This window comes from Rhodamnia argentea, chromosome 3 (genome assembly GCF_020921035.1).
Source record: "Rhodamnia argentea isolate NSW1041297 chromosome 3, ASM2092103v1, whole genome shotgun sequence".
Taxonomy (NCBI): domain Eukaryota; kingdom Viridiplantae; phylum Streptophyta; class Magnoliopsida; order Myrtales; family Myrtaceae; genus Rhodamnia; species Rhodamnia argentea.
Window position 1 is genome coordinate 9,035,637 of NC_063152.1, and position 23,893 is coordinate 9,059,529.

The following is a 23,893-nucleotide window of genomic DNA, read 5'->3' on the forward strand; positions in this document are numbered from 1 at the left end:
GCACGTGCTTCCATTCCGGCTTCGGTTCAATAAACTGCTGGCTTCTCGGGTTCGGCTCCCATTCGGCGTTCTTTTGCGACCTAATGGCCGGTTGTCTCAATTATTCTGACTCCGTTTTGTGAAGTTTACTCGATTTCTGATTGGCGGGTGAAGATCGTGGGGTGGAATGCGGAGAAGGATTTGTTGGCGATGGTCACGCATGACCCAAAGGTGGTGCTTCATGGCGTCAATTGGCAGAGGCCGTAGACAATCTCTCCTGGTAATTTCTTCGAAACGAGAAAGTCTCTCCCGGTGCTTGCTTCGACTAGAGGAAGTTCTCTTTTTAATTCAGCGTGTTCGTTCCTTCAACAATGGCTTGGTGTGCCCTTTGAGTCATTGGCCTTATCTCGTTTTACTTCTTTCGCTCTTCCTAAGCGTGCTACGCTTCCTTCTCCCGGGAGACACCGCTGTAATTGTCAATCTAGCTCGATTTGTGTCTGATGGAAAATTGGACAAATATAAAGGTGAAGTGCTTGAAATTCTAAATGAGAACATGGTGTCGAACTAAGGAGTTCCCTAACTTAATCGATAGTCACCTAGACCAACGGGAAGTGTACCATACTGTTGTATTGCCATCTTGTTTCCTTTCGTGTACACCGGTTAAAGTGTCCATGAAAATAAAAAACTTGAATTGGAGGGGATGTCTTGTACTCTAGATAGCCTAGCTATGTCGGTTGCAGAAATGCTTGATGCCCACTTGGAGTTGGTAGGTTTAGGCCTCTGAGAATAACATCTCGACGATGTCCGGCATCTATATAGTTTTCTCGGATTTCTAATGCTGACTCTCACAATGTAATGCTACTTGTGGCTCCTCTTCTTCCTCTTCTTACCGATTGAGAGTTCCCAACAAGGAGATATTTAATAAATACCCAGTTGCAGAGTATAGGCTGGAAAGTTTCTCGCATTTTGAACTACTTGAAGTTAATTTATCTTCTTCGATTACGAGAGGGGCATTGCGCCGCATCATTTTGATTAATCAAATTTCTTGGTGGGAGTTTAACTTACTTGTTAATAGGATATCTCAAGCCATGATGCATACTTGTATGAAAATCGGGTCAAGAGGGAAGGAGTGAGGGATTGGAGAAAGCGCGGAAACTAGGAGTGTAGAGGGAGCTGCATCCAAGTATTTTAAGTACTTATATGATTGTATCTCTTGGTAATTCAAAGTCGCAAGGACTTTGGATTAGATGTCTAGCTTTGACAGTTCTTGATATCTATTCTCATTGGATAAATTTAGAGAGGAGGCATCTTTTCTCCAGAAACATCCGAATGCTTCGGGCACCATATGGTCTTCTGGATTTGGAGAACATATTGAGTGCACTATAATTCTTGAGCCAACCTTTGAATGGTTTCTGTTGAGATCCTAAGTTGTTGGTACTAGTACACTTGGGAACCTTGCCTCAATCTACTCCATCTTGAGGTTCCAAAGCGGAACAAGAAGATTCATTTTGGGGATTGTGATAATGGATTGGAGGCTGCCATAAAGATGTAGATTCCCGCCACTTTACATGACCTAGTAGCCAAATAAATCCCATATCAAGTGACCGATATCCCTCTCGGTTGTCTTGTCTTATCAAATTTTGATTGACATTTTCTTGTTGTGGTGCCTTCTCTATCTTCCCCCATAGTAATTTTGTGGTGAAGAAATCATTCGTTCTCTCTCTGTTGTTTTCTTTGCACATTCATTGTGTCTTCAATACTAGTTTCTCATAATTATTCTAATCTACTCCCGGTATGTGGACGAGATCATTATGCTTGCTCGTCCTGGTGGCAAGATAGGTTGTCTTGGGATTTGAAGATGGTACAGTTTCACTGGATGATGTAGAAGTAAGTTTTTCATGCTATTGCAGCAAGGTCACCCTCATTACTACTCAACAAGAAATTCACCCCGCAAGATGTTTCTGAAATCCTTGAAATGTAGCCAACTCGTCTGATATAATGACCGGCTAATCGGACAGTTGTATCTTAAGTTGGTATCGTAGCTGACACTTGTATCGAGGGTCCATTGGAGTCTTTTTTTATTCAAAGAGAGTTGTTTGTGATGCGGGTTTGGATCTTCATGTTAAAGTGGAAGCAATTCGGTCCGAGGTAGAGATCATATTGGTGTTGATTTTGCCGTTAGAATGATGGAGGTCTGTTGGCTGGTTCCGCCTCTTTGTGGGGTTTAGCTAACATAACATAAAAGAAAACGAAAAAACAGGTCAAAAAGTCAAAAGCAAAAAGAAAGAGAGGCTGATCGTGGAGTGAAAGAATGGAGAGAGAAAGCGTTCCCGTAGAAGAACGCAGGAGAAGAAGAAAAAGGGGCGGCGGCTTTCCGACCCGGATCCGAAGGCCCGAACTTTGTCGTGACTCAAATTTCAGCTTGTTGTTACCGAGATTTACAAGTTGATCGGTTTTGTTCGTTGAAAACCTTGTCCAAATTATTTCTCGTTTTCTCCGATCGGGTTTAGAGTTTCTTGCTCCATTTATATTAATCCACTTTCGTGATGATGAAATGTTGTTGTATTATTGACGTTGAGCCTCCGGTGTGTAACCAGAGAAGAACTTTTGCGTATCTACTATTCTAGATGATTAGTGAAAGTTTTTGAGCGGGCCGTGATTTTTTTTTTCGCATTGTGTTTTCCACGTAAAAATCTTGGCATGGTTGCCTCCTTGTATCTTAACATTTGAGCATTATATTGTGCTTACTTTGAGGTTGTATTGCTGGAATATAATGCTGGTTGTTGCTGGGGTTAAGTCGATTTTGGTCGGTTTAGTTTTGGAGAAGAAATTGGCTCCGAATTGGATGAGTTTCGAGAAGTGGAAAAATGATACAAATGGTTCAAGAACTTTAGCTCAATATGCAATATCGTTGTATTGGTATATGTTTAATCTAGTCCCTCGGCTATATGAAAATATTCAGTATCATCATTTCGTTAATTCAAAATTTAATGAAATTTACTCACGTGGCTTCCAATCCGTTCAATTTGAACGGTGGATAAAAAATAGATTGCACGTGGATTATTCACTTGGCTTTTCATCTTTGTATATAATAATCGGCCTCATAATATGATAATCTCCGTTATAGAACATATGTCATCAAATAGTGTCTAAATATTTCAAAGTGATTGTTGTCCTCAAATAAACTCTGCCTAATTATTTTTCATGTCCGGCTCGACATATAATAATCGACATCATTAAATGATGTCTAATTAGTCATTTGAGCAGATGGAAGAATTAAAATTGAACATTCATCAATAGTGACTATTTACATAATTTTCTCATGATGAAAATGCATTATTGGAATCCAACTGCCAACTTCATTTTCGAAAACAAATGCCCAATAATTTATCTTGTTCCTTATCGTTAACTAAAGTAGTTCTCGTGAAATCGATGGTCACATTCGATAACCAATTGAATTTTAGAAAGATTCATGTACTCTTTTAACGCCTTTTCTTGCCATATTATTTCTCCCACCATGCGCAAGGGATTGCCTAACTGGAAAATCCATTTTGATCAATTTGATAACCGATGCACGAGAATGTGACCACTGCGGTCGCAAGTAAAACACACCACTTTGGTAACCCGACCCGTTCCGAAACGAAATCACATATGTTTCTTGATGATGAAAGCGAGCCCGGACAACAAGTTCGGTCCGGCATATAGCCCGATCCGGCCCGGTTCGGCCCGCCCATTAGTCTCTCCCTCTTTCCACATTTTCCCTCCCGCCTGCTCCGCTTCTGCAATTCTCTCTACAAATTCTGTTGACTCCAGTGGACTTCGTCACTCTCTAGCTCTTCCATCCTTCGTCTAGCTCTTCCATCGTGCCTCCGTTCCCTCGGTAGCAATTTGCATTGATCTTTCTTCTAGGGTTTTCGAGCTCTACCCTTCACTCAGTTCGCATTGGCCACCGGCGCTTGTGTACAGTCCTCGCTGTTTGCTCCAGCAGCTGGTGCTGCGTTTTTCGGCTGCCTCCGAAGCATTTTTTTCTTAGCTATGGAGACCGACGAAGGGTCGCGGCGTGTTCTTCCCTTTCAGCTTCAGTTCGACAAACCGCTGGCTTCTCAGGTTCGGGTCCTGGCCTTCTTTTGCGACCTAATGGGCAGGTTGATTCGATTGTTCCGACTCGGTTTTGTGAGGTTTGCTCGATTTTCGATTGGCAGGTGAAGATGGCGGAGTGGAACCCGGAGAAGGATTTGCTGGCCATGGTCACGGAGGACTCGAAGGTGGTGCTTCATCGCTTCAATTGGCAGAGGCTGTGGACAATCTCTCCTGGTAATTGCTTTGAATCGAGAAAGTTCTCTCTCTCCCTTTTCTTTTTCTTCTTTTTTATCAGTGTGTTCGTTTCTTCAACGATGGCTTGCTGTGCCCTTTGAGTCATTGGCCTTATATCGTTTATAAATTTTGCTTTTGCTAAATGTGCTACGCTTTCCCATAGGAACCACTGTAACTGTTAATGTAGTTCAAATTGCATTCGATGGAGAATTGGACAAATATAGGAGTGCTTGAAAGTCTACATGAGAAACCACGTTGAACTAGATGAGAGGACGGAGCTGAACCAAGGAAATGGTGTTTTCCAGAAAAATGAAGAGTCAATGATGGTGATACAAGTGGAAATCTAGAGATGACTTAGTTTCCAGTAAAGAATTCCAAGCTGATATCAGTTAAATGGAGGGACTTTTAATTGTAGCAGCCATACATTCCTATCAGCTTCTAGACAAGGTTGGTGCCTTAGGGGAGTTTACCCATAACTTAACGGACAGTCATCTAGACCAACCGGAAGTGTACCATACTCTTGTTTTTCCATCTTGTTACCCTTTTCGGTATACCAGTTAAAGCGTCCATGAAAATAAAGAAGGGATGTCATTAATGCTAGATAGACTAGCTATGTCAGATGCAGAAATGCTTGATGCCTGCATGGAGTTGGCAGATTTAGCCCCTGCAGAATTCCATCTCAATGTCGTCAGGCATCTATATAGTTTTTCTTCGATTTGTGATGGTGACTCTCACAATGTAGTATTAGTTATGGCTTCTCTTCTTCCTCTTCTTGTGCTGATTGAGTGTTCCCTACTAGGATAGATCTAGTATAGGCTGGAAAGTTCCTCAGATTTTTTATTGCTAAAATGTAGAGTATAGTCTGAAAAGTTCCTCACATTTTGTATTACTTGAAGTTACTTTGTCTTCTTCTGATTACGGAGGGGCATTTCGTCACATCATTTTGATTACGCAAGTCCGCTGTTGGAAATTTAACTTACTTGCGTATAGGATATATCTCAAGCTATGCTGCATACTGGTATGACAATCTGGTCAGGGATGGAGGGGTGAATTGGAGAAAACAAAGAGACTAGGAGGTAGGGGGACCTGCATCCAAGTATGTTAAGTTCTCATACGACTTGGTAATTCAAATTCATAAGAGCTTAGGATTAGATGCCTAGCCTTGGTAGTTTTTGCTATCTATTCTCACTGGAAAAATTTAAAGAGGAGGTATTTTTTCTCTAGAACCATCTGAATGCTTCACATGTCAGATTGTTTTCTGGATATAGAAAACATGTTGTCGAGTGCACCGTAGTACTTTAACCAATCCTTGAATAGTTTCTGTTGAGATCCTAAGTTGTAGATGCTAGTACACTCATGATTCTTGCCTGAAGTCTACTTTCGTGGACCCACTCCACCTTGAGCTTCTAAAGCTGAACAACAAGATTCGTTTTTGGATTGAGATAATGGATTGGAGGCTGCCAAAAACGTATAGATGGCCTGGCTTTAGATGACCTACTAGCACCAAGAAATACCATATCAAGCGACCAATGTCCCTCTCAATTATATTGTAATGCTACCACGCTTTGCTCACTTCAAAAATTGTGATTATCATTTTCTTGGGTTACGTGTGTTCTCTATATTTCCTCTTCGTCTATTAATTTTATTCTGAACAAATTATTCATTCTTTCTTTCTGGTGGTTTTTTTTTTTTTTCTGTATGAATCGACTTTTCTTTGCACATTTCATTGTGTGTCGTCAATACTGGCTTCTTTTAACTATTCTAATTTACTCCAGGTAAGTGTATAACATCATTATGCTGGCGTCCCGATGGCAAGGTTGTTGTCTTGGGACTTGAAGATGGTACGGTTTCACTGCATGATGTTGAAGTAAGTTTTCTATGTAATTACTTTACCATTACCCTCACTACTTCTCAACTAGAAATTCGTCCTGCAACAATCTTTTATCATCAGAATATGTTCTTTTCTAATCTCTCTTGGGAGAGATTCTGAATCGCTTAAAAGTTGCATGATGCAATGCAAACAGCAAACTTGCTCAGCGGGCATTTAGCGGCTAATTGAGATGGCAATCCATGTTTATGGGTCTTGTCAGCCATTGTCAAGTTAACATTGGGCTGCTATATGGGTCAATCCGAGCAGGATAAGCCTAACAAATCTTATTAGAACACTATTGTACATGACCCAGCTTAACAAATCTTATTAGAACACTCTATTTTACATGACCCATTTGTAAATAGGTCAACCAAATGACAAGAGATGAATAACCCATTTAACTAATTAGATTGAACGGTTCATTCTGATCCATTTAACTAATTGGATTGAATGGTTCATTCCAATCCAAACATGACCGATTGTTTAGTTAGATAGATTATGTGAGTGAATTAGTATTACGTGGTTTGAACTTTGAACCCAAATGGTATTAGTTTATTAGTTGTGTCAACTGTTTAGTAGCTAACCGCAACTTTGATATGATGTGATTACCACTTAGGGTCACCCATAGCTGTCACTTGAAAATATATTTAATGAATCAACATGGTAAATCTATGGATTGTGGATCGTGAATTAAATCCAAAAGTATCATAAAGTTTGATATAGTGTTGACCATTGGTGGTCCATTACAGATGTTAATTAATTATAAAATATGATGTTTCCTTAATGTTAAGTAGTTCCATAGCTAACAGAAAAGATACATTAAATATAACTAAGTTTTGGATGTGATGTCTAAAGATCTATTCTTAATTGTTGGACTCTTCGTCCTACATCAAAGCCATGAAATGTTTTTGACCGCAACATCATATTAAATGATGAATCAAGTTGATTGACTTATATCTAATAGGTGAAATCAGTGGTGAATTGTTTGATATAGTACTAGTAGAGTCATACTATAGATTTATACACTTAGGACTTGAATCTGGATGTGCTCAATTGCATTCTCATGTAAGACAAAAAATTGTCACCTTGTTGTAGATGTTGTCATCGATGACTGAATATTTTCCAAATTTAAAGGATGGATTACAGCAGTGTTTACTGTTATTGAGCTCATTGTGAGGATCTACGGTCTAAGTGGATGGTGTCATATAGAAGCAGTCATCTATGACATGCTCGTTTTCATCAAATTTACAGTTATTTTCTATCTTTCTTTTATTTAAAGCCACATATGTCCAGTTCAGTCAAATTAGGAAGGTAATAGTTCAGGTGACTCTTAAATGATAGAACTTGCATGTGCCTCAACTATGCTTGTGGGTAGAAAAGTTCGTAGATAACCGGTTATGTCATTAAGCTATTGCTGTTTGGTCAAGGGTACAATTGCTCAGAGTTGATGCTACTGCATTTCTGTTTCTTTGAGGTTTTTACCAATTTATTAATCATTGTCCTCTTCATGGATTACGTTTCTCTCTCAAGAGTTTACTTTTACATTAGAGTTGATGCTACTGCATTTCTGTTTCTTTGAGGTTTTTACCAATTTATTAATCATTGTCCTCTTCATGGATTACGTTTCTCTCTCAAGAGTTTACTTTTACATATGAATGTTATCTTATCAATCTAGCTGTCTTTATGGATCTATGGATATGAGGTGTACTACTTTTTATATGCGATAGTGCTTGCAGCAGTTATACATACTGTGGTATATTTTTTCTTACACGGTGTATATTTTAAGCAAAATGGAAAACTGTTAAGAAGCTTGAAGTCCCATGCGGCAGCTGTGGTGTGTCTCAATTGGGAGGAGGATGCCCAAGTGAATAGAGTATGCATCTGTCAACTTACATAAATTCATACAACTTCTTGATCTTGATTCTTGACTGACAATATTTTATTGTTCATACCCTTCATATTGTTTCTAATGTTTTGTTTGCAGTTACGTAGTTATTGCAGTCTGGTTTACTTAATTTTTTTTTTCAAACTTAGAATCTAATTTCACAGTCCAACAGCTTCAATGTGGGTTTATGCAAGGTTTTTTTTTGAAAAACTTATGTTTGGAGTCATATGTTAGTTTTTGATTTGCTGATTGTTGACTCCTTAGCTTTAATCTCTTGTTATATTGTTTCTTATTTATTTTTGCAATTGGAAAGGTAATTATCCATTTTTTCTCATAGGACACTTCTGGTAACCCTTTGGCATTTGAAGATCGCACCACTCGTTTCTTCCCTCCAGCTCCAAGAGTTCCTCGCATGCCTAGACTAGTACCTGGAGAAACTGGTTTAACTGAAGATGGTCAAGATTCATTCGTAGAGCTCTCAAATTCTTCAAAGCAATGTTTCAATATTCTCTGCAGTGGAGATAAAGATGGGGTTTTGTGCTTCAGTATATTTGGTGTCTTTCCAATCGGAAATGTTGTAAGCTTCCTCTTTGTTCAAATCAAATGTTTAGCAGTATAGTCTATCCGATTCTGTCAATGAGTACTTTCCTTTCTTGCCTCTCACACAGCAGTCTTTCTTAATAAATGGATTTGATGGCAGTAAATCAGGATTGCTTGGAAAGTGAAAGTAATGAGCTGGTTAAGTAAGCAACTATACTAGGTGAAGTTATGCTTGTAAAATTTCTAGATGTTTATGCCATATTTTCAGGCTAGATATCACTTCTGTTGGTCACTTCAGAGATGACACATCCGACTTGGATACAGAACAATTATCCGAAGGTTTTGTTAGTTTCCCTGAGTGCTCCTTCTACCTATACTGCAGTTGAAGCACCTAAAGGAGAATTTGGCGTCTTTCTGGCTTAGCCTGCCTCACGGACTTTCTGCTTTTGTTTTAGATTCTTGGGTTTCTGCTCTGTTCTAGGGAGATTGAGAGAGCCTATGCAACTGTTGGTTGGGAAAAGTGTTATGTGAGCGTGTTCGCCTGTGTAGATAGTTCTCTCTGTGGGTGTGCAACCATTAGAAGATTTAGAATTTTAGGTACTCTGAACAATGCATGTTCAGGTTTGGTACTGTTTCAACATGAAAATAAAACAAACATTATGTACTTCTCCACAAACATTTGATTAGTCTAGAATATGCGTGCAGGAGAATTGTTTTAATCAGTACTATTTAGGTTCCGTCAGTTGTCTCTTTAGTTACATGGAGTCAAGTCCTTATGGTTATAATTCCTTGTTGGAACTCTTCCAAATGGGCTTCATAGGGCCCATTGCTCTATCACTACATCTATAAGTGTGGACTATTGCTTCCTAATGGGGATTTTTTTAGATCTATATACTGGTTTGTGAATTGTCGCTGACTATTTGATCAAAATGTCTTGACTCGGTGAACTACCTTAAGTCAATTCCAGATTCTATGTCCTTGACCTAGAACAGGTAATTTGCACTTTTTGGTGAGATATTTTAGATGGAAAATCAAAGCATGATTGATGGGAAATTGCTTGTTATGTTGATGTAGCTCTTTTAGTTCAATAATGAGCCTGTGGGTTGGTTTTTCTTTTCCTTTTAAAACAATGCCACTGACAGGAATACTAAGTTTCTGTGGAACCACAATGTATAACTGCTAAATTAAGGCCTTCTGAGTTCCAATGAAGTAAATATTCTGTAGTCTGGCATTGAGTTAAGTCATCTAAAGGCCTTAAGAATAGTTAAACCAGTGCCTATACTGCACTTGTGCTATTGCCCATGAAGTTCACATTTTTCGTTTAAAGTGTTGCTTCTCTCTGTTTCTGTCATTGACCTGACCTAAAAAGGAATGTTACTTAAATATTGTGCTTGGCTGATCTCCAAGTTTACCTTGTAGAGTAGCACTGTTTCGCACTCCACTAGTTATTTCAGTTTAGAAGCTTATTTAGCTCTCTGTTCCCATTTTGTTTGTATGGTTGCTTTGTTATATTGAGCTTGCTATTTTCAGTTTGATAATGAGTCACTTGTTGCTTCTTGCTGTGTGATTTCTGTAACACATGGCAATGTGCCCCAGAATATACATGAATGTGATATTCCTACGACAACCAAGGACAGAAATATCGTTGGCCGACTTCTGAATGCTTCCATCAGGAAGGTATACTTGCTACAACAGTTACCTCTCAAGAGCCTCCATGTTCCTTCAACTAATGGAATAATAACAGTTCCTCTTTTTGCTCGTGTGATTGATTTAATTTCCTCCCTAGTTAGTCTTCTAATGTATTTGAACTTTATGATATGATAAATTGTCTTTTCCTTAGTTCTTCCCGCGCATTAGAAGAAGATAAAATACAAATAAACATTAACAGACACTTTTGGAAGTATTTGGGATCCAAGTTAAAGTAATACAAAAGAACCTAGACCGAATGAAGCAAAAAATCAGTGGACCCACCTTGATGTTTTTGGCCCATGTCAGCATTTAGATTCTCATGGTTTAGTTATTTTAGATTGCATGCTCTAATGGACTTCAAGCATTGGTGTGACATTTCATTTTTACAGGATTGGAAAGAAGTGTGTTGGGGAAAAAATGTGATTGTTACTCAAGGATGAGAAAACAGAGACTTCTTAAGGAAGTTGGAGGATGAGAATCTTTTCTACATTACAAAAAAGTAGAAGGAATTCCTAAGACTCTGTTGGAATGCTTTTAAAGTGGATGATTCAATGGATATTAGGGCTGGTTATCAGTATGGCCTTATGGGCGGAAGGATGACGGCTTTTATCAATCACTTATGAAATTGTTTTATTTAGAAATGAGTATATGTATTTACTAAAAATGTTTTTGAAAGTAACTGTGTAACTTCTCCTTAAAACTAGAGCACATTTAGTGTACACTTGCAAGACTCACATAGATGACAGTTTCACTACTCATGTGTCACATCCTACATGAATTAGGAAGTTTTCTTATCTTCTATTTTTACTCATTTTTATATTCTATTTTTATATAGGGAATCTTAGACAATAATCTGATGAAAATTGTCTTTCCTAGAGAACTGAGCTGTGGATAGAATTTTGTTTATTTGTATATGCAGGGCATGCTTATCGTCATTTTCTTATATATATATCATGTGTTTTAAATGAGTCTGTGATTGTTCAAAGATTCTTCCTCAAAATGCTTCAGTGGCCAACGAAGAATTTCATTCACTTTGTGACATAAGTTGTAGTCATCAGATACATTGTCTTTTCATGGACACGTTATTGGAATTTGACAAAGCAACTATTGAATAAAAGCTCAGTGGTCACTAAACATGTTTCTACAAAAATGTCAAACAGCCAGATATAGTAAATGTCAAACAGCATGTATATTGGTTTGATAGACATAAAATGCTGTCTGTTTGCTAAACTTAAGTATACCTGCTGTAAAATTTATTCCTGTCATTGGATTATTCCAGATATCATGTTAGATGTTTCACCAGAGCGAGCTAACTGGCATGTGATTGTTATCATTAGGTGGTTTTATCCAAGGATCTTTGTCATTTGATGGTTGCATGCTCAGGAGAACTTGTTGAAGACATTGTTGAATCAAGAGGGGGTCAAATGGTTGGAGATAGCATTCATGGCTTCCATTGCTTAGTGCTTGATACCTCAATATTCCAAAAGAGGTAAACTTGCACTTGGATTTAGTGTTGTTCAAATTTTAGGTGAAACTTCTGTTCTCGTTTACGTACTAGTGATTGTACTCGATATTATGATTACATTAGGATTGTTTGTGTGCACTGATATTTGTTTCAAAGGTATCAACTTTGTTTGGTTTTACAGAAAGTATAACTCATAGTGACTCTGGATATTATCATCCTCCTTAAAACAAAACCAATAGTTGACATAGAGCAATTTTGAAGCATTTTTCTTAGAAATAACTCTAAATTTGCATGATAGAAGAACTATCCTTCTGATAATTTTAAATGCCCAAGTTGACTTTCAAGAGTCACTATAAGCTGAACAACATGATGCCTCATACTTTGAAGCCTGAATAATTATGTTCATGCTTAAGGTTTCACTCGACCCTTTAAGTATCGTACCATCTTTCAATAGAAACCTCTAGTAATTGATGACGTTTAGATGTTGACAGTGATGGGACAAAAATGCGGTAGTTATCGTTGCAAAATTTTAAACATTGTTGCATGATTCACACGTCATTTTTGTTCTCAACCATTAGAGGCCTGCTTAGTTTTATTTAACATTTTTAGTATTAATCTTCATAGAAACTGTGTTCAATGTTTTTTTGACAGAAAACTTGTTGAGTACCAATGATATATGCTGTAAGGGATGAAAATTGTGAGAACATGCTCGTGTTCCATCACAATAAAAAATAATGCTCAGTTATTCCAAACCTCCATGTTTGCATGTGGAACGAGAACACAGTCATCTTCAGTTTTAAATCTTGATTCTACGATTAGTTTTCCTTTCATCAACTGCTTTTGAAGTGTTACCAAACACACTTTCTGGTCTGTTTTATTCCCAAACAGAACGAGAACAGGTTTCTGAGAATCTTTATCGGCTGAATGCTTCCTGTCTGCAGTGAAAATGAACTTCATCAAGTTGCTCAACAGGCTTCCAACATCGAAGATTTACTTCATGTCATCCGGACATCATTATCAGTCATGAATAAGCAGTGGGCTGATGCCATGAATATATTCCACGAGAAGTTTGATTTGTTATCAAACCTTATTAATGACCATGGTAAGTGGTACTGTTAGTACAGAGCAGTAGATGGCTTTTCATTTTTCTTCATTTAACTGTTTCTGTTTGCTTATGTAGGTCTTGACTCTTCTCCTCAGGAGGAATTTTTGAGTCTTCTAGGTGGTGCTAGGACCAGTCAGGCAGTCCATCAGTTTCTTCTTAGTTCTCTGGGTGAAGTGGTATGGCTGGTTTTTTAAGCTCTGGTCTTGCTATAGGACTTTTGGTGTTTTTTTTTTGGTTGGTTTTTATAATCTTAATCTGCTAGTTTGTTCATTGATAGGGTATGAAGCGTGTATCAAAAGTTGTTTGTGGTGCTGGAAAAGAACTTCAGCTGGTTGTCCTCAATCATCTGCAGGTGCACATTATGACCTTTGCATTTAGCCTTCCTCTCTCATAAATTATTGTGTTTTAAGCATCTCAGAGACAGTCTTGGAGGGTGATTAGATAAATTTGTTATAGTAAGTTATGCTTCGCATGTCTCGAGACACGGTATATCTTTCAGACATCCTGATGTTGAATTCTTATACGAACGTATCATATTCAGTGATATGGATTACTAACATTAAGTGGCTGGAAAGTGTGAAGTAAAATTGAATTTGATTCTGATTTAATAGTTGGTAATCTCTAGTATAAGTGTATAATAGAATTTATAGGTCGTTAATCATTGGTTTGAATTTGAACTTGATCTAAGTTTGAGCTTTCAGAGAACTGGACATGGAGGTGTGGAGAGAGAATGTTTATGCATTTACGTTGTAATTAGCAGGTGTAGAGATATGTTCTCAGTTTTAAAAGGAAAAAGTTTATTGCCCGCTTTGATTTTGGCATATTCCCTCATAATTGCATGTGTCAGTCTTTGTATCAGTGAATCATATTCTAACTCTTGACCTGCCAATAGCATCATTAGAGCCTAAGAGCAGTTTGAGACTTATTTAGACTACCAAATTCCACTCCTTGGATTCAGTGTGGAAAGTGAAACTCTACTTTCCTATGGTACTTTTACTGCTGACAAGCTAAGGATGAGGATGAAAACTCAGTTATCAGAAAAAAATGCACAGATAAACTAACTAGCGGGAGATCAGATGATAGTGAATTGAGCCTACGTTGATATCATCTGTGATGCTTAACCGTGGTTATGAGAGCCTCTGTTCACAATGATTGGTTTACATACTCAGATGTGGGAATTCATTATTATATTTTTTTTTAACCCAACTATTATATCATTTGGATCACCATTTTTGGTAGCTAACGGCATTTTTTTTTTGTAGAGTAATGCTAAACATTTGTGTTAGGTGTTTGAGATCTACTTAAATACTTAAATTTTACCACTTCAAACCAGTTTTGTATCTTAGTCTCAGTATCTGTAGTATTGTTCTTTGTTGGGAGTGTGTTGGTAGCTCTTCAAATCCGAAGTTTCTCTTGAACTGTATAGATCTTAACTCTAGGTTGTAGAGGCACCTTTTTGTCGTGATGAACTTACTCATAAAAGGAATGGCGACTGTGAGTTAATGGGGTGTTTTTGTGCTCGATAAAAACATGTTATGTGGATGATGGTTATACTGATTAGCGCCAAATCATACATGAGATGTTAATATTTGTACTTGGAACTACATGATTAGATAATGAATGTTGGGGTAAAGGGCTATTGGAATATCTTAAAAATCGTCAGAAAAGTGTTGAGTTTCTTTTTGTATAAATACTTGAACTATAGGGCACCAAGGGGTTGCAAACCCATATAAAAAAAGAGCCTAAAACATAAAGCTGTATACAAAACAACTCACAAAACGAAAAGTAAGTTTAAAAACAAGATAGGCAAGCTCAAATACAAGGTAAGTCATCGACTATATTAACCAAGGTAGTAACATCCGTATGCAATTTCCAATATACCAAAAGTGTGACTTTAGCCAAACTTCAATAGACAAAAGATTTCTCTCCGTCAAAAGCTCTCTTGTTCAGCTCCTTCCAAATCAGCCAAAAAACAGAGAGGAATTGAGTTTATCCTTCTTTTCTTGTGCCACTGTAAATGAATGCCCTGCCGAGCCCAGGTCTCTAGCTCCATAGAAGCGCCAATAACCCAAGAAAATTCGGTGCAAGCTATTCTTGTTCATGGACAATGAAGGAGGAGATGACGCACGGATTCTGCCTCCTTTTTGCAGAGGAGATAACTGCTAACCAGTATTTTCCCTTGTTTTAGGTTATCTTAAAGTGAGGGTGTGTTCCCAAGTTGCTTCCCAAGCAAAAAGAGAAGCTCTAATTGAAACCCTCACTTTCCAAATTGCTTTCCGCCATTCTACGACCAACATCGTCCCTATCGAGCTGCTTGTAGTAAGACTTTACTGCAAAGATTCCTTCTCTTTCATTGTTCCACACTAAAGCATCCTCAGAAGCAACAGAATTCTTGGAATTATATAAGACATAAAAAAGAGGCAAAAACTCCCAATCTTGGGCTTGTCTCATGAACCCAATTTCCCAAATGATCATTCCCTTGTTCAACTGATAACAATCCGCTGCCAAAGCTGCCTTGTTCCTTGCAATGTCAAAGAGATTTAGGAGATGATCAAATACGATGCCAATCTGTGAGAATCAAATTCCGTTTCTTGAGATTCTCAATTGTAAGAACCTTATTCCAATTTGGTGCACATCTACTGGGAAACTTACAGCCTCAGGAGACAGATTTGACTCTCACAGATTGGTGTTGTATGTGTAAGCATTCGGGTGAAAATGTTAATCATCTCTTTCTTCAGTCAAACTCGCTCCCAAGCTTTCGCATAAAATTTCAGTTTGTCTAAGTTGGTTTGGTTCGGTTCAGTTCTTGCCAAGACTTGCCATCCAGCTTTTTAGTTGGTGGAATGCTTATTTAGGAGGATCAATTTCTAAGAAGTCTTGTAGCGCTGCACCTTTGTCTCATGTGGTGCCTTTTGAAAGAAAGCAACATAATAGTAGGGTTTGGAATATTTTGTTGGTACTGTGTTGTACCTTTTAACTGGCTTTTGAATTCATATTGTGATTCCACAGAGCCTTCTGATTTTTTCTTATTGTTTGTTTTACTTTTGTTATGTCCTTGTATATACTGATGTAGTAGAATTATTTTCTTTTTAACAAAATTCTTTATTATCTATACAAAAGATATTGCCAGTTATTCTCCGCTTGATCTCTCTCCATGTATGTGGACATTTTGTGTGTGTTGTGAACATGTACATTACATGTTCACTTGCATGCGATCATGTGCTTGCACAGGTGTTTGTACATGTGCATGCACACTAGAGGGCTGTCGTTAATGAGATCGGATCCTTGCTTCTCCTGGGTTCCGGGACTCTCACGTACATGCTACACATTCTTGTTTATTGCTAGTATATTGAGAAATGATGTTTCTAGTTGGATTCTTTAAGATTATGTACTCTTTTTGTGTTTTTTGATAAGTAAGTCTATTAAAGAGCATCAGGGGGATGCCTCTTATTTACAAATCACCACCTATAAGCTCATATTTATTTGAGAAATTCAGAAAAGACTTACTGTCTAAAGAACTGCCATCAAAATGCCAAAAAGAACATGGTGGAAAGCCATATATGCTGTACAGCATCTATGTAACTTTCCTAATTATTTGGAGCTTGCTTGTTTCTTTCTTACCAAAGTTTATGAACTTTCTTTTAACTCCATGGTACTGTCAATCAATGCTTTGGGCCTCCTTTCTCCTATTGTTATTCAAAATGTGCATTCACAATGGTGTAGAATTTTGTGGAATAACTGCCAAGTGATCTAAAAGATTAACCTATCAAATAAAGATGTGGTTTGCTAATTAAATGTCATAACACTCCCCCTCTCATGGAGGCTAGGACTTGGCCTTAGATTGAAGTATAAAAGTTTGATAATTGGGGGCTTAAATAGGTAGCAAGGTGAGTTTTGAATCTAGTTACTCCTACACTAATTCCTCGTTAATTTTTATGGGACTAGAGCTAACTAATCAAAGAGCATAAGCTATTGGATAAAGATGTAGTTTGATATTCGAATGTCTTAAAGAAGTTACCCTTGCCCAAGCTAACAGCAGAAGGGCTAGCACCCCCCCGGCCCTTCCTTTTCCCGGGACACGTGCGCACGCGCGCGCACAGCCACTTTGGGATAGGACATGATTGTTTCACCCAAACATTCCAAACTTCCAGCCAGCTTGCATGAATTGGATGGCAGTCTAAGCTCCATTTTGTGAATGATTTTTCCTGGATAACTTTGATTTGTCAGAGAATCTGGCACATGTTAGGTAGTTCAAACACAGTTTGCACTTGAATGATGAAGATGGCTTGTAATGGCCATTTGCTGTGTGAAACATTTTCTTCTGTAGAATTTTAACATCGATAAATCCTCTTGCTGTTGCTTGTTACTTATATGTTCAATGCTACCTTTATCCCACCTGAGTGTCTGTCAGTTTCCTTAATTAGACATGATATTTGATTTGTTGGGTTAGCTAATTGAAGTATTGTTATGTACTTAGTAGCCTGCTGTAGAAATTATTGGCTTTAGAATGGGTGAGCTCAGGGGTCTTTCGAGATGGCGTTCTCGTTATCTGGGAATTGGTTTGGATGAGACACTGGTGGACAATGCAGTAGAAAAGGCTGGAATGCTGCTTGTACAGGTTGAGCGATTCATAAGGGTGCTCTCATCTGTTTTGCAGCAGGTATGCCTGTTACAATCTTTACTATGATTTCTTTACCTTTCTCGATATCTTCTGTTTGCAACTATTTTCTAAAATCTTACGTGTCTCTCATCGTGCTTGTCTTTAGTGACACTAAATTACTGAATTTTTGACATGGAACTGAACTATTTGTGGATATAAGACACAATATATTGTGTGTTCAGAATGATAGAGAATTGTAAGTGAAATAGCATTTTGTGTTTTGCAAAATGAGTTTGTTTTTGGGATTTTAAAGGCCATATTGTTATTGGTGGGCCTTTGCACATGACTTGAACCTGTTTAACAAAGGTCCTTTTTGTGCCTGTTAAGATCATGATGAAGAACTGACCATACAAAATTGTTGTTTTGTTGATATTGTCATGCTTTTAAAGGAGCAAAGAGAAATTGCGCACAACATGGGGTTTGTTGATACCTTTTCAATTCTCACACGCTACACTCAAGAAATGCATTCTTTCTTGTTCCAAAATGAAAATATGCTAGTGTGAATGCTGAAATCTAGAGCAAGCTCTGAATATTGATAGGATCCTATGAAATTCTCAAGCCTTCGGTGTGCTTGTGAAATTTATCTAGGGTCGAAAGCATTTTGTATTGGTTAATAATGTGCATGTTGCTGAAGCTTTTCCTTTCATCTCTCTTAATAATGTGCATGTTGCTGAAGCTTTTGCTTTCGTCTCTCTTTCAGTTTGCAAATTTCTTCAGCTGGCTTCTGAAATGTATAAAGCAACTGATGTCAGAGCCAAGTGATCAACTTTTAACATACAATAGGTTTGTCTAACTTTTGTACATCAGGGTCTTTCCTCACGGTGAATCCCCATTTACTCTTGTAAATTTCAACAGTGAACTTGTTGTGGTGTTCTTGAAGTTTCTGTATGATCAAGATCCTGTTATGCAGCTTCTCGATCTCCCTGAGGCTGATGAAGAAATTGACATTGATTCGTAAGTGATTTCTTCTAACTTGTCCAGATCCTAATTTTACGTCCTTTACAATATGGCATCTGGAACCTCCAGATGTTTAGTTAATGATTGTTCAATAACTGATGAAGGCACCAAGTGGAATGTTTGGCATCACCATTTTTAGAAAGCTTCCAGTAGAAATTGCTTGTATACTCCTTGAAAGTAATTTTTTTCCTGTAATTTCAGTCAACATTAACTTTTAGTTGGGCTTAGATGTGACATGTCATTATTGTCGATAGTATGGCTCTCAAATGAATTAACAAATTTCTTCTGTTGTGAATTATCTGTAAGTTTTGCTCCTCCTTGGTGTTCTTAATGAGTTCCATTCATCTAATAAGAAAGTGTTATTGCCTGGCCCTAGTTACGGAATCATATTTAACATTCAGACATGATGTGAGACTGGATTCATAATTTGACATAAGATGACGTATAACTCCAAGGGTGGGTCATATCTTCATTCTTTGTACCTGAAATTTGGTGAGGCAATAGCTTGGATGCTGCAAAGTGCGGTCAGCTTAGTATTGCCTTCATGTGCCCTAGTGCCGAATTTTGGTAGCCATTCGCTAGGTTATGCTGTACATTTGTGTGCCAGAGGATTAGATTATCATGGTGTAATGGAACTTGTTCATGCTTTGAATGTCACAATGATATGCTGTCAAACCTAGTATTGTTTTCATGCACTCTAGTGGCTCACTCATGCTTTAATGCAATGTGACACAAATCAGTTGCTAAACTGAGGATATGAAATTGTAAATGGCTTCTGGTTTGTGGATTTGTTCTTCATTTCAGGTCATCTTTGTACTGTCTTCATAAATACTTAAGAGCACAACTAGATGTGGTTGACTAAGTTAGGGTAGTTTGCTGGGCTTCAAATGTGGTTATTGTTGGTCCAGCACTATTTAATTTGCCACAGGGAAACAAGGATTGAAATTGACGGATGGATTGTAATTTCTCATTGGATTGGAAAGTCTCACTTTTCGAAGTTCAAATGTAATTTCTTGCGCTTTTCTGCCCTGATGTATCTTGTCAGGTCAGTAAGATGTCTTACACGCATTATTGTCTCAGAGAAACAATGCAGAGAGTCAGAGAGTTAGTGCAATATGGAGGATTTGGAGACAGCGAATATTTGCAGAGGACACTTGTGGAGGAGTTTCAACAGATGGAAAACAGGTATTAGCAAAAGAAATAGAAATGTGAAATGTAATAGAATCTTGTTCGTGCATAGAAGGTCTTACTTGAATGTCTCGCTTATTGCTATTTCATTGTAGATTCTTCGTATTAATGCTTTATCTAGATTTTCCATTCATAAGTGTTCTCACATGCTTCCTATGTGGGAGAAGTATGAACTCAGGGATAAATAGTTACTATTTTCTGTTGTTTGAAGTGATTGCTTTTTTCCCTCCTTCAAGTCTGGTCCTCATTGCTGACAAGTGTACCAAATGTGAAATTCTTGATCTCTTTGTATGCATGACAGGAGTTTGAGTATGATGGGCCAGATTCAAAATTGGGTTTTGTAAACATTGCAATCCTTCACTTAAAACCTGTGCCTTTGGTTTCACCCAACTCATCATTTAAGTGAGCTGAAATTTTCATTTCTCATTTGGCTGATTCAGGAATCTTGTTGACGTGGTTTGTCTGTAGATCTTTCTATCCATATTTCTTTTACCATGATAATGTACCTATGTTTTTCATTTCCTTGCCTGAGTTGCCAGATTCCTGAGACTATAATTAGAGAAGGAGAAAAAGAGAAGGAAACCTTCAGGGGTGGGGGTTGTCTTCTGGAGGTCGTACTCAGCGATGGGTTTTCCCTCTGCCTAATAATCTAGTGTTTTGTATTCGATCTCAGGTTGATAACTTGATAATGTATATGGAAACTTAACTTGGGTGCTTGTTGGATTGGGCTTTCTGTTTTTATAATCATTATGGAAATACTGAATCTCAGGTTTCCTGATTAGGAATTAATTTAATCATCGCAGTTTCAAGGAAGCTGCCCAGATGCCTTTTTCTACTATTTCAAAAAAGATACTTTGTAAGAATTTATTGCCGCTATTCCCTCTTACGTCTGTTTCAGCGTCCACCAGATACATTCCCATTTCACTGTCCTTCTATGAGGTATGTAACTTTAATTTGAATCTACAATTTTATCGGGAGATCTGCATGTGCAGAGTACAACTTCCTTTTCATGCTAATTATTTCTCTGTATGGCTCTGCAGGATGCCTCTGAATTTGCTTCATCTAACCAGACTCATGAAGTTGGGTTTACAGATTATATTTCCTTCCAAATACCCGATGAGTCCTTTTTAGATGTTACAAACTGTATAGCTGTAGTGAGGGGATTTATGAATGATTTAAGCAATGTGAAGCAGGGAAGATCTTTGGAAGGGATCTTGTTGTGCGTTCCTCCTGGTTACTATTGTGTGGATTTGGCTCTATATAAGGTAAGAGCTTGGTACATAATATTTTAATGCCCGAATTTGTAGATGTGGCTAATTTATTCTGTTTTGAACAGGAACATCAAATTGTTATGTTGCTAAATAAGATGAATGATACTCGAGAAAACTTGGGAGATGCCTGGATGATGATCTTGCAGGCCGATGACCTTCCATTTGTGCATATTTCAGGAACCACTTGGGAAAATAACTGGGAATTGTACCAATTGAAGGTAACTTGTTGATCCAGCGCTTGCATTTTGGTTTCGTACTCATGATACATATGGGATGCTCCTGAGTTCTCTTTGTTCCGACACACGTCAATTCACTATTTAAGACATTAATGGCAAAAAGAAAAAACTGGGGATATTGTGCTTTCCTTTCAACTCCCGTTCTTTTTAGTGTTTAAGAACCGGCTCCAGTTTGACCAGGAACCAGACCTCTCCAGTTTGGTTTCACTGCAGAATCAGTAGTGGTCAAGAACTGGTGGTATTGTTTGACCCTATTCAATTGGTAATCAGGCGTAACTGCAAACTTGTAACCTGGCAACCCTGTCAACTAGCCTGGACCAGGGCATTCAAAAAATTTAGAGATAAGTATAGTGAAAGTCCTAAAACTGATCACGCAAGTGCAATTGTGTTCTAAAACTTTCAAAAACTGCAATCAAGTCCTAAAATTTGTTGGGAAAGTGCAATTGAGTCCTAAAACTTTCAAAAAGTGCAATCAAAATCTTAAGACTTGTCAATTTGGTGCAATCAAGTCCTTCCATTAACTCCGTGGAACTTGACAAACGGAAAATGCTAACAAGTTTAAGAACTTGAGTGCACCAATTTAACAAGTTTTAGGATTTGATTGCACTTTTTGAAAATTTTAGGACTTAATTGCACTTTGTGACGAGTTTTAGGACTTGATTGTACTTTTTGAAAGTTTTATGACTAAATTGTATATTCGTGACAAGTTTTAGGACTTCCAATAAACTTATCCCAAAAATTTAAAGGAAGAGTGTTGGAGTTGGGTTGGGGTTTGGAACTCCAACCTCTTGTAACTAATTCGTGCCAACCAATTGCTCCAATGTCTTCTCCCTTCAATTTGTGGTGGATTATTTATTTATTGGCTTAATTTATAGGAAAATTGGACGATTCTCTTGAGAACTCGAATCCTGTTTTTGTGCTCAAGCGGTTCTGCTGACTGAGCCGGGCATCTATTGTTCTGAACAAGTGTAGTCTAATATATGCAGAGTATTCTATCATATGACATCACATGCAATCGGTTCAACCGGTTAAAATGGTAGAGCACTGTTCTACCAGTTTGACCAGTTGAACCACTGGTCCGGTTTATATTTCTTTTATTCTTCCTATCTATAATTTATATGCTCTCCTCATCAGCACGAGGAGCTGCAGCTTAGTTTTTCCTCCTATTTGCATACACATGCTACTTCATGCTTGGATTTTTAAAGGATGTTTTACTCTGTCTTATTGGAACTGCAAAAGTTTCAACATATCTTGACAGTGGGAACCTTGTATGTATGTTAAGAAATGGGCATGTGATGGCCCTAATGGGTAAGTAGTGCCATTTTCTCTTCTATTTTGTGAGATCATTTTTTGCTTTATTATCTTATTCTCACTCCTGAAACACTAACCCAGTGAAACTATGCGTCTAGGACTCCATCTTACACCTAGAGATGGAGAATGAGAAGATTCGCAGCATTCCCCATGCTGTAGTTCCTCCCTTGTCAGTTAGTGGTATGAATTTTTGATGCTGTCATACTATCAAGTTAAGGATTAATTCATTTTCATGCAATCAATTGTATAGTTCTGAAACTTTTTTTCCTTGAGCTTCTTACCTTGTCCATTTGCATATTTGGATATTTGAAAACTTATTGTTGCCCATGCTCTTTCCTTTGTGTATCAATGTTTGATAAACTGGCAAGCGTAGGTAACAGATTTATGTTGTTGACTGGATAGTGGAACTGAATTAATCCTGTCCACCTACTCTTATTTAAATATGACTGGCCTAGGTACATTGTGTCTCTTTATTGGATCACTTCATGTTCGTTCCCACAGTTTGAAGAAGTGCAAACATGCTCCAAAAAAGTAGTTTTTTTTTTTCAGTCGAAGAAGTGAACTAAAGTATCAGGTTTTCCCCTATATTTTGAGTCAATTGAGAGGTCAAAGTTCGAAAAAGATGAATCTCTATTGGCCAGACAAATAGGGAGAATAATTATCTTGTTATGGTAGGTACATTGCAGTCTGAGTTACTGACTGAGAACCTGTACATGTCAATGGTGATAGATCCTATCATAGTATTTAGTATAGCAAGATACTGTAGAGCATTCATAGTTTACATGCATGCCATAGCCTCTTTAGGCCTACAAGGTTTGCTTTCCGCCTGTGTTTTAGCATAATGCAAGTGTTGTACTTTTACTTTTACCCAACAATGGTATCTAAACATCAGGTTAGTTATGGCCATATATTCAAGGAACGTTAGACTGAAATCGAGATTTTTTTTTGGCAACAGCAAGTAGAGGTGTGGCTTGTGTTTTAGCTGCAAGAAAGCGGGCCCTGGTCTACATACTGGACGAGGATGAAGATGAAATCTCTGATTCAGAATGACCATCTGTTCAAGAATTTGTGGTGGTTATGCTGGTGTCACTCCTGCAGGTGGATCTCTAATACTTAAAGCTGCAGACTTCGGTGTGAGAACAAATGTATGTGGGCTTTCTGACTGAAGCTTTTCAACTCCACATTTCTTGGAGTCTTAATCTATACCTGCCATGTGCCTTTTCTGCTAGGCGGGCATTTGTTGAAGAGAAAAGTGGAGTAAAAGGTAGCTATGTATCTATTGAGTCAGATAGAATCAACCCTGAGATGCTGACCCATGGCTTCTATCTGGTGGTAACTGTCTTCATGGTATTGCTGCAAGCCCTGAGACGACCTTGATAGCACCAAGCTTTTGCTTCTTCTGTATATGTTTATTATTTTCTTA

General features: G+C 37.9%; 1 protein-coding gene and 1 long non-coding RNA gene across 2 annotated transcripts; one reads left to right on the forward strand and one right to left on the reverse strand.

The window, feature by feature from the left end:
- Positions 1-3,775: 3,775 nt before the first annotated feature.
- LOC115733655 (anaphase-promoting complex subunit 4-like) lies at positions 3,776-23,893 on the forward strand. Its single transcript, XM_048276531.1, has 19 exons — positions 3,776-4,086; positions 4,182-4,293; positions 6,069-6,160; positions 7,950-8,036; positions 8,386-8,625; positions 10,185-10,265; positions 11,615-11,766; positions 12,684-12,844; positions 12,923-13,023; positions 13,125-13,199; positions 17,328-17,507; positions 18,208-18,290; positions 18,363-18,461; positions 19,545-19,649; positions 20,456-20,591; positions 20,693-20,917; positions 20,989-21,141; positions 22,569-22,650; positions 23,426-23,893. Exons 1-19 carry the CDS (start codon positions 4,015-4,017, stop codon positions 23,518-23,520), a joined length of 2,331 nt encoding a protein of 776 aa, XP_048132488.1. The 5' UTR covers positions 3,776-4,014; the 3' UTR covers positions 23,521-23,893.
- LOC125314407 lies at positions 4,157-14,634 on the reverse strand. Its single transcript, XR_007197906.1, has 3 exons — positions 14,623-14,634; positions 13,845-13,846; positions 4,157-4,290 (listed from the first exon to the last, which is right to left on the reverse strand). It is a non-coding gene; the product is annotated as an uncharacterized LOC125314407 (long non-coding RNA).

Bases quoted from the DNA above. Each gene is read 5' to 3' on its own strand.
- LOC115733655 (XM_048276531.1), top strand. From the start codon at position 4,015: ATGGAGACCGACGAAGGGTCGCGGCGTGTTCTTCCCTTTCAGCTTCAG. The intron at 11,767-12,683 runs GTAAACTTGCAC...TCCTGTCTGCAG, and splicing joins ACCTCAATATTCCAAAAGAG to TGAAAATGAACTTCATCAAG. The intron at 13,024-13,124 runs GTATGGCTGGTT...GTTCATTGATAG, and splicing joins TTAGTTCTCTGGGTGAAGTG to GGTATGAAGCGTGTATCAAA.